General features: G+C 40.6%; 1 protein-coding gene across 2 annotated transcripts in view; it reads right to left on the bottom strand.

Moving 5' to 3' along the window:
* Nucleotides 1–3,814: 3,814 nt before the first annotated feature.
* CPNE3 (copine 3) overlaps nucleotides 3,815–10,394 on the bottom strand; it is a 106,799-nt gene continuing 100,219 nt past the window's right edge. For both annotated transcript variants that reach the window (XM_077270780.1, XM_077270781.1), the window contains exons 15-16: nucleotides 9,252–9,488; nucleotides 3,815–5,766 (exon numbers count right to left, since the gene is read on the bottom strand). In XM_077270780.1, coding sequence (XP_077126895.1) covers nucleotides 5,656–5,766; nucleotides 9,252–9,488 — 348 coding nt within the window. In that variant the 3' untranslated portion in view covers nucleotides 3,815–5,655. The remainder of the gene's footprint in view (nucleotides 5,767–9,251; nucleotides 9,489–10,394) is intronic.

Below are 10,394 nucleotides of genomic sequence, written 5' to 3'. Positions count from 1 at the left end.
AGCCTCTCTCTAAATTGGCTGATTGTCCATGTACCAGAGCAAATGACCTATCAATCACCTGTCAGTTAGCCATTGGAGGATGCTGCTAGTTTGGACACACAGTAGAGGTTAAGAAGCAATAAGTGCATCATCATGTGTCAATGAACTTCCAAACAATTCAAAACATGATTTCTCGCTGTCAGTGTTCTGGTACCATAAAGGGATAGATTGGTTTATCTTCTACAGTGCTGTGGAATCATATTCATGGTTTGGAGGGGAATAAAAGTTTGACAGGTTTCTTTTAATTGAATTTTCATAAGTGAATTCACTTACAGACATTCAGAGAAGATGACTGTCCCTATAAACAGATAACGCATTAAAGAGAAATCTGCAAAATTATTTAATAAATTTTCTATATGTGATGAACGTGAAGGATCCACAGCTCGTCACTTCGCCTGATGTCAATATTACACCATCAGGGTCACGTGGTAAGGCCTTCCCACTTGTAACATCGTGACATTCAGCACCCGCTTGGGACACGTAAGGTCCCCTTGGCACAGTTTTACACTGACACCCAACTGTCCACACAGGTACATGGAGGCACAGGGAGTGAGAGAAGGTGGCCCACAGAGTCACTGACGTGGTACCACATTCGCCCACAACCCTGACAGGCTGAAAGGCCCCTTTCACTAGCACTATTGAAACAGAACCTTATCAGCCTGAGGACTGCCACCAGTTCCTCGTTCGATATATGCCTGGTCTGTTAACAGGGTTATATCGGGCCAGAAGCCAGCCCCCAGTAGCATGTGAGGTTAGGCCGAGAAATGAATGTATAGATTCGTGGATCGAGACAAAAGAGCAGTCCAATGTTAAATTATATATTTAATCACCTTAAGGGTACATTAGACAATACCTATATATACACAATGGTTATACCTATACAATGATCAGATATGCAGATACAATAGTGATAGGACAAAAGGTATAAGCAGAACATATGGTCAGTTACCAGTTAGATGAAAGGTCTGGCTTGCGGGAGAGAGGCTGCCACATGGGAGGTTTGTGGTCCCCTTTGTATGTGACCTCTCCTTATACGATGTGTCCTCGCAACCTCCCAGAGAAAAAGCAATAGGATATGCTTCACACAGGCATTTAACCCTCTGGGCTGAACCTAAATCTCCTCTCCTGGAGGTATGGAGATAAAGCTCCCAAAACCTATGAAATATAACTCCTTTCTGGGTGGTCCTAGGGCAGCCATCAGATCCGACCGGACCCCTGCTACTCAGAAACTAAATACAGTTTTGCTCCACAGCTGCTACTGGCTGTTCTATGTATCTCCTTTCCCATGAGTGTTAGAATGACTTGAGACCCAGGCCGGCGCTTGCCCTGTTCTGGGGATCTCGGAAATATACACGATGTACAGCTAGGACGTATAGTTTTTCCATAACTCCTTTATGAATTCCTAGCTGGCTGAACAAAGGACTCAGGCCACATTGCTTAGATCCACAGGGGTCTTCCTGTAGAAGGTTGCATAACAGCTAGCTAGTGTGGGGGTATGAATCCCTTTGTTTGAAGCTGGCCATGTGTCATGTTACCACAGCATGTGCTGAAGGAGTTTTTACAATTCTATGCCAACTACGATACAGATGATTGACATGGAATTATGTCTCCAATATTCTTCACGCTATATATCTAAGCGTAGACTAGTCAGTGAAATGATGGAAAATGAAACTACAGTCAACTTATGATGCAAATGCATCTAATACCAAAAATGAAGGTAATGTATGTTAGCAAATACTACAGTGAGAAGTAGAGTTGTGCAAAATGATTGACAGGGTCTTGGTACAGCAATCACATCGGTAATCAAAGGCCACCGGACCAAGACCCGGTGAACATCCTCCCATCTGTCAGCATCCCCAATGCCTCTTCTGATCAGTAGGTCCGGTGCAACGTCATCGGTCCTGCATTCCACAATGATGACGATGGGCTGAACCACACAACCAGAAGAGGAGCCGAAGAAGGCAGGAGTGAGGAGGAGGTTCGTAGAGGTCTGACCTAGTGACCAGTAGTCCATTACCACAGGGCCAGGGTCAGGCAAAACTCTTTGCTCCTCTCTATCAAGCTAGCAGTAAGTAGGGAACAGATGTAGCAGAATATAGTTGTAAGCTTGTGGTCTGTTACCATGAAGACCTGCATAGGAAAACTTGTGTTTTTTGTTGTTTTGGTATTTCAAATTAAGACCTATCACAAAGTTGCCCAATTGTTTTTCGCTTGCCTTTTTTTTTTATCTTCAATACATTGGTACAATAGAAAAAAAAAAAAAAAAGAATCAGCAAGTGTGCACGCAAACTTCAGCACTATCACATTAGACATGGAGCATTTGTTTATCCCTAGGAAAACTTTTGCAGGAATTTCAGTATCATTTCATTTTTAGTTTTAACAGCGCAACATCCATTGTGCCGTGGTATAATCTACTGAATATTGTGCCATCCCATATGGCTGCAGGTATCAGATACATAAAGGCTTACAGAAATGTTGAGAGAATGGGCCACTTGCGTTTCCCTGTATGTGTCGTCCGTTTCGGCTTCTGTTAGCTTCTTTCTTCAGGTCTCTGAGATTTCTGTTGCTTTTGCCTTCTCAATGACTTCTGCCTGGCATGGAGCCCACGTCCTGTTCCTACAGCCCCATCGTTACCATTCATCATCTTTATTACTAAGCATTGGATGCCGATGCCTTCTCCAAGATCAAAGACCTTTTATCCTTCACTCACAAAGGAACATCATTATCCACACGCTGCCACGCCGGGCACTTCTTACCCATACATTCATTACAGGTAATGGACGACCTCAAACCGTGACAAACACGTGTATCAGATAATACTAGGATGATGGACGTGGCAAGGGGCTGCAGGTGAAATATTTTAGTCCATTACACTAATATATTAGCACTTTTTCCATATTAATAGGAACTGCTCCACTTTTATGGAAAGGCACTTAAGAGGAAACTCTGATTAAAAGAATTGTGGTTCCATACATATTCATTTCCATTATTGGCAGGCATTTTCTATGCAGCCAGCAATGTGCAAGGAAACAAAAAGCCTGAAAAGCGAAATGAGGCAATATTTCTAATGATGCAATAATAATAATAATAATAATAATAGAATTCGGACCATGGAATTGTGGTAGAGTATAAAAGACGAATATACAATTGTCCAAATGGACAGAAAAAGAATGACAATTTTTCAATCCTAATTTAAAAATTATTAAAACCTAGCATTGCTATCTAATTGTGAAGACTATTCCTCCCTTCTCCTACTGCAGGAAAAAAGTTGCATTGATGGTGTATCTGCCATATACATCACTCCAAAATGTTTCAGCATGGCTTCATCAGGGATATCCATTCCTGTACCCCTGATGAAGCCGAAATGTCTGATTTTAAAAACCGACGAATAGTACTCGGATTTTGGCTATGTGTACATGGAGGCTCTTTTTGCTGAGATTTTGGAGCAGAAAATCAAAGATTTGGAGGAGTTTTGAGACTTGTAGGAGAATTTGAGGCGTTTCCACTTAATTTCTGCTCTAAAACTGCAGGCGCATAGCCTTTGACAGCAATATTTCCAAACCCACATATTAAGGATTTTTCATTTTGGCAATATCACAATCGATTCGATATAATATCTAAGTTTTAATAATGCCAGTGGAAAATAGTGAAAGAATAGTACATGTTTTTCTGTTCATTTGGACAATTGAATATGCTAATTTTTAATGACACCCCATTTCCAAAAATGTATTTTTAGCCCCAAATGCATGCAGTTAAGTAAAAAACAAAAATAATTGTGTCCATATCCTTTAATAACTGTATAACAGAATTATACAAAAAAATCAAAATATAAAATCCTGCTCTGTTCAGAGTGCTCCTTTAAAAGGAATTTATCAGCAGGCTTTGCTATGTAATCCAAGAGCAACATGAAGTAGGGACAGAGACCCTGATTCCATTGACGTGTCAGTTGCTAATCTGCATGCTCTTATTTTTATAAAATCACTGTTTTACCTGCTGCAGGTCTAGCAGCACTCTGAATGTTGAGCTCTGTATAACCCCGCCCACATCACTGATTGACAGCTTTTTGGAGTGCACTGTATAATGCCAGAAACCTGCTAGTCAGTGGTGTGGATGGGGCTATACAGAGCAGTTGAATAGGAGATATGAGACACATAGTCCTGCAGTGATAATCTCCTGCTGATAAAACACTGATTTTATTGAAGCAGCAACACACAGCCTAGTAAGTGACATCCCTGGAATCGGGGTGTAAGCCCAGACATCATGCTGCTCTCAGATTACATAGCAAAAACCTGGTGACAGATTCCCTTTACAGCTAGCACCTATATCACAGTATGCCCTCTATCAGCTATAACTCTTTTCAACTAACTTACAATATAAATATATAAAAACATTACAATATTCCAGTAAAAATGAAAAAAGAAGTGGGGAATCTAACAAGGTCTGCCAAAAAAAACCAGCAAATTTTGGCACATGACAGGTGAAAAAAAAATGCTTAGCTTTTCTCAATACTTTGCTACTCTCCATGTTCCTTTTTTTTTAAGTGGGTGAGGCATAGTGGAGGAGTGGGGCGATTCCATAACATTCCCCAAAACTCCAACAGAACTCATATTAAAGTTAGTTTCTCTACCCTTCGGTCTTATTCAGATGTCAGTAATTTCTCATAGGCAGAGATGATAATGTGTGCAAACTGTAAAGCGCTGCGGAATATGTTAGCGCTATAGAAAAAGATTATTATTATACGCGAAAAACCTGTTGAGTTTCATTAGTGTTTTTGATCCAATTTTCAGCAGAATTTGGTCAGTGTGTCAGTTGTTGCAATCGGTTTCACCAATTTTTCGCGCATGAAAAATATATGACGTGGATGGTATCAATGCGCTGTCCAATTTTTTCACGGAACCATAGACTTGCATTGGCGGGTTTGATCCATGACTTGGATTGAAATCAGACAAGTCTCTGTTTTGGTGCAGACCACTCGGCAAACAAAAATACACGGACATGTGAACAGCCCCGTAGACTAGTTATGAACAACGTCTATCCGTAAGAAACACGCACAGAACTTGTACTTGAAAAATTGACGTCTGGATGAGCCCCTACGCCTACTGCAATGCATTTTTTGGAGTTTTATATTTTCATAAACATCATCTTTTACCTTGATATCAGATCATTATGATAAATGGTAAATTCTGCTGCTCAGCAGACAGTAAGAGACAGTTCAAACTTATCCCTGAATTAAGAGGAGTCTCTTGGGTTTTCCATTTTCTGTTGGACTGTCTAGTTCAATATATGTTGAAATGCTAAACCATGGGAGATGAATAAAGATCTGTCCAATTACAGTCCCATATTATACTCCGCATTTCCCAGATGTACTACAGATCCATCAGCGAGCCTTACATATAATAAGCCTGTCACCGTGGATGACCTGGCAGCTCCAGGAAGGCACATAAGCTGTCATAAAAAAGGATAAAAACAAGTCTGTGATATTGTGACAGTCGGCAGATAGGTAAAACTTACAGGATAAGAGTTGTAACTTTCTGTGGCTTCTTAGCACATTACAATATTATAATATACAGAACAGTATAATTGTATAATCTACAGGTTAAGGTCAGGGTGGCGTCTTCACTTTGCAGCGGGGTCATTTGGTGGCTTGAGTTTGTATGTACTAAAATAAGAGACGACTTGTTGTGGGACCTCGGCCAAGACGCTTTGTGCAAGGGCCTCCTTTGGAGCCTAAGGAAAGAGGACAAGAAAAAAAAATTACTTTATGGAACTGTTGACATCAAGAAAAGCAACATAAAATATTACAAGAGATAATATAATATCAGGTAGCACTTGACTGTAATGACGGAAGGTATGGGATATTGTTGTTTTTTTATTTTAACTTTGTTTCAGGTGACAAGGGTCTTCAATTGGATTGAGCGTTTAATAAACTATTACGACACCCTGTGTATTTATTTAATTAAAATACTTTTTTCCTTATGTGTGTGTGCTTTATTAACCATTTACTACTATTGGATTAATAATGGATAGGTGTCTTATTGATGCCTCTCCATTATTAACCTGGCTTAATGTCACCTTACAATAGCAAGGTGGCGTTAACCCCTTATTACCCCATATCCCACCGCTACAGGGGAGTGGGAAGAGAGTGGCCAAGTGCCAGAATAGGTGCATCTTCCAGATGTGCCTTTTCTGGGGTGGCTGGGGGCAGATGTTTTCAGCCAGCTGGGACAAATAACCATGGTACCTCCCTAGGCTATTAATATCTGCCCTCAGTCACTGGCTTTCCCACTCTGGCAGAGAAAATTGTGCGGGAGCCCATGGCATTTTTTTCCGTGATTTAACCCTTTATTTTAACAGCTAGAGCTCCCAAATTTTGCACACAGACACTTCTAACATTACTAGTGAGGAATATGTAATAAAAGAAGGGATATGAGATGGTTTACTGTATGTAAACCATGTCTCATATCCTGTCGGGTTTGGGAAGGAGATAGCAGAAAAGCCGGTAATTCAATTGCCGGCTTTTACTATCTAGCGCTATATGTATATATAGACTGTATATATGTTTTTCCGAATATTTGAGGCCATGGATCCATTTTATGTCCATTTTGCAAGCCGGCGAGAAAATCTCGCCATACGGGTGCCATACGGATGCCATATGGACGACACACGGAAAATTTTTGGAGAAAAAAATCGCATCCTTGCATTGAATATGGATCACTGTTCAGGAAATTTTCTGCGTATCTCGGCGATCAAAAACGGACCGTATTTTTATACATTGTGTGTGACTCCGGCCTTATGGTGGAGTCATGAACGTTGACCATTTGTAGATAATGGCTCTCACTGCAGTTTGCTGGAGTCCCAAAGCTTTAGAAGTGACTTGATAACCTTTTCCAAACTGATGGATCTCAATTAATTTGTTTGCAATTTGTTCCAGAAGGTCTTTGGATCGAGGCATGATATCTAGCCTTTGAGGATCCTGTGGTTTACTACTTCACTTTGTCAGTCAGGTACTATTTAAGTGATTTCTTGATTGAGAACATGTGTAGCAGTAATCAGGCCTAGGTGCGGCTAGGGAATTTGAACTCAGCTTCCACAAAGATGTGATAAACCACAGTTACCGTACATACTCGTGTATAAGCCGAGATTTTCAGCACATTTTTTGTGCTGAAAACGCCCCCCTCGGCTTATACACGAGTCATTCTCCAGAAAGCCGGCGGGGTAGGGGGAGTGGCAGAGCAGCGGCAGGAGCCGGCGGCTGTGGCACAGTGACAGCTGCCGGCTTCCAGAAGACATCATACTCCCCCTCCTTGCGCCGCCGCTGCATCTCCGTCCCTGCATCTCTGTTGTCCCAGCAGCTCTTCCTGCGATGAGCGGTCATGTGGTACCGCTCATTAAGGTAATGAATATGCACGCGTCTCCACTCCCATAGGCGTGGAGCGCATATTCATTACCTTAATGAGCGGTACCATGTGACCGCTCAGCACAGGAGAGCTGCCATGCCTGGACAACGGACATGCAGTGACGTCGTGAGGAGGGTGAGTAGGACGGAGGGAGGGTGAGCCATGCTTTCAACGATGGGACGGGGGGGTGGTGAGCCATGCATACAATGACCGGGGGAGCCACGCATAGCAGGACAGGGATGAGGAGACAATGCATACCTGGCTTATACTTGAGTCAATAAGCTTACCCAGTTTTCCGTTGCAAAATTAGGTGCCTCGGCTTATACTCGGGTCGGCTTATACTCGAGTATATAAGGTAATTTACCTTTAAAGAGGAAGGGGGGTGGCAATCACTTTTTCACACAGGGCACTGTAGGTTTGGATTTCTTTTTCCATTAATAATAAAGACCTTCATTTAAAAACTGCATTTTGTGTTTACTAGTGTTATCTTTGTCTAATATATAAATTTGTTTGGTGATCTGAAACATTTAAGTGTGACAAACATGCAAAAGAATAGGAAATCAGGAAGGGGGCAAACACTTTCACAACTGTATGTTTAAATATTTAATATTGCTTCTTTTACTTTAGTATTAAACCTGATTCGGAAGAGACTTTATTTAGAAAATCACACTTAAGCTCTGCTCTCCTTGGGATCATATTTTTGAATTCTTGGATACATTTGTACAAGAATTCAAGTAACACATATGCCTGTTTTTAAAATTGTATAAGTTTTTTTTCAAAATTTTGCATCAAAAACAAAATATCAACAAACAATGTTGTGACATATCAAATTAAAGCCTGTACCGTTCTAAACAAAACAGTACCTCTAACTTTTTATCTTATTTCTAACCCGAGATATGAAAAAAAAGTGTCATACAAGCTCAAAATTCAGGTTTTCAAAACTTTAGAAATCTGTAAAAAAAAAATTAACTAATGAAGATAAAAATGCAAACCTTTTTTTTTTTAATTCACTAATGTAGCACTTGCAAAAAAAAAAGAAAAGAAAAAAAAAATCCAAAGACATTAAGTGAAAAAAATGTTCAAAATTGGATCACTTGACATGGAACTACCCTATAAAAAAAGTTTTCTGGGCTTCTAAGGGTATGTGTCCACGTTCAGGATTGCATCAGGATTTGGTCAGGATTTTTCATCAGTATTTGTAAGCCAAAACCAGGAGTGGAACAATTAGAGGAAAAGTATAATAGAAACATATGCTCCACTTTTGCATTTATCACTCCTGGTTTTGGCTTACAAATACTGATGAAAAATCCTGACCAAATCCTGATGCAATCCTGAACGTGGACACATACCCTAAAAGTAGAGGATAGCACCTGAATCTGTGTGAAGGTTCTGCTGATTATGATAGCAAAACTGAGAAATTTAAGAATTATTTTTAACTTTTAGCATCTCGCCTGACTCTGTGCTGCACCTTCATTTTTGATACTACCAGGATTTGCTGTAGATGGCATCACCAATGTGAAGGACTACAGTTCCCATAATTCCTACCCAATAGAAGGTATATGGTAGTATTGTAGCAACTGTATTCACACATCATACAGATCTGCTGCCGATACTGTACATTCTCCTGCCCAGCATGTAAAACAGGATCCTTCATGCCAGAAAGGGAGACCCAGGAAATAGAAGGTATGTCCCATAATTTAGGTATGGGGAAAGGGGAGATAACTATATATTCAGAGAATCAGATGTCACACAGATAACAGGTGCATGGTATCAATTTAGCCTTAAGGTCATTACACTTTTAGACAATAGACAAACCTGTGCAAACTTCCTGAAAGGCACAAATTGTACGATGTCTCTTATAGCCATCTCTCCAGTAGGTGATCGTAGTCCTCCGTTGTCTCCATCCAAAAATTCCATGGCACTAAAGTCCGCACCGCCAACACCAATTATGATGATAGACATTGGGAGTTTGGCGGCATTTACAATGGCGTGTCGAGTCTGATCAAGATCCGTTATCACCCCATCAGTTATAATCATGAGCACAAAGTATTGCTGTGAAATACATAATGTCAGATTTACAAATGTGAAATACAGTTCATCCTGAATGCACAGAGACATGAGACACAAGTCATAAGTATGAGAATCCAGGCATTAGACCACGCTCACATGTTCAGTATTTGGTCAGTATTTTACATCCGTATTTGTAAGACCAGGAGAGGAACAGTCAGAGGAAAAGTATAATAGAAACACGTCACCACTTCTGCATCTATCACCCACTCCTGGTTTTGGCTTACAGATACTGATGTGAAATACTGACCAAATACTGAATGTGTGAACATAGCCTTAGTAGGAGAATTAGTACAGGGGACCAGATATCATAAATAGAGGAAAACATTTGGAGACTTATCTAAAGATGTATCAAAACAGAACATTTTGAGTCAAATTGGGCAAATAGGCAAAGGCCTGGAGGAATAAAGAAAATAAAGATTATCAATCTTTACATATTGGATTTATTGTGTGATGTTATAGAGACCAAACACTTTGAATTCGGAAACTGTATCCAATGTAAGATTAGGCTACGTTCACACTTCCATTTGGACATTTCATGTCTCCGTTCCATTTTGAAGAACAGGCAAATGGATTAAAGAAGTTGTCCACGACTTGAAGACACCTTCCATTCCCAAATATTGGCCCTGTTAAATTAAAAAACCTATACTCACCTCTCGTGCCGACAGTGTTCCTACAGTGTTGGCACTTGGTCTCCCCGATGAGCGAGTATGGACGTTACTCGAGTGTTCCCGAGCATGCTCGGGTGACCTCCGAGTATTTTGCCGTGCTCGGAGATTTAGTTTATGTCAACGCAGCTGCATGATTTGAGGCTGCTACACAGCTTGAATATATGTGGGGGTTGCTTGTTTGTTAGGGAATCCCCACATGTATTCAAGCTGTTTGGCAGCC

The sequence above is a fragment of the Ranitomeya variabilis genome, chromosome 6, assembly GCF_051348905.1.
Source record: "Ranitomeya variabilis isolate aRanVar5 chromosome 6, aRanVar5.hap1, whole genome shotgun sequence".
Classification (NCBI taxonomy): domain Eukaryota; kingdom Metazoa; phylum Chordata; class Amphibia; order Anura; family Dendrobatidae; genus Ranitomeya; species Ranitomeya variabilis.
Note: the sequence above shows the minus strand (reverse complement) of the source record. Positions and strands in the feature narration are given on the sequence as shown.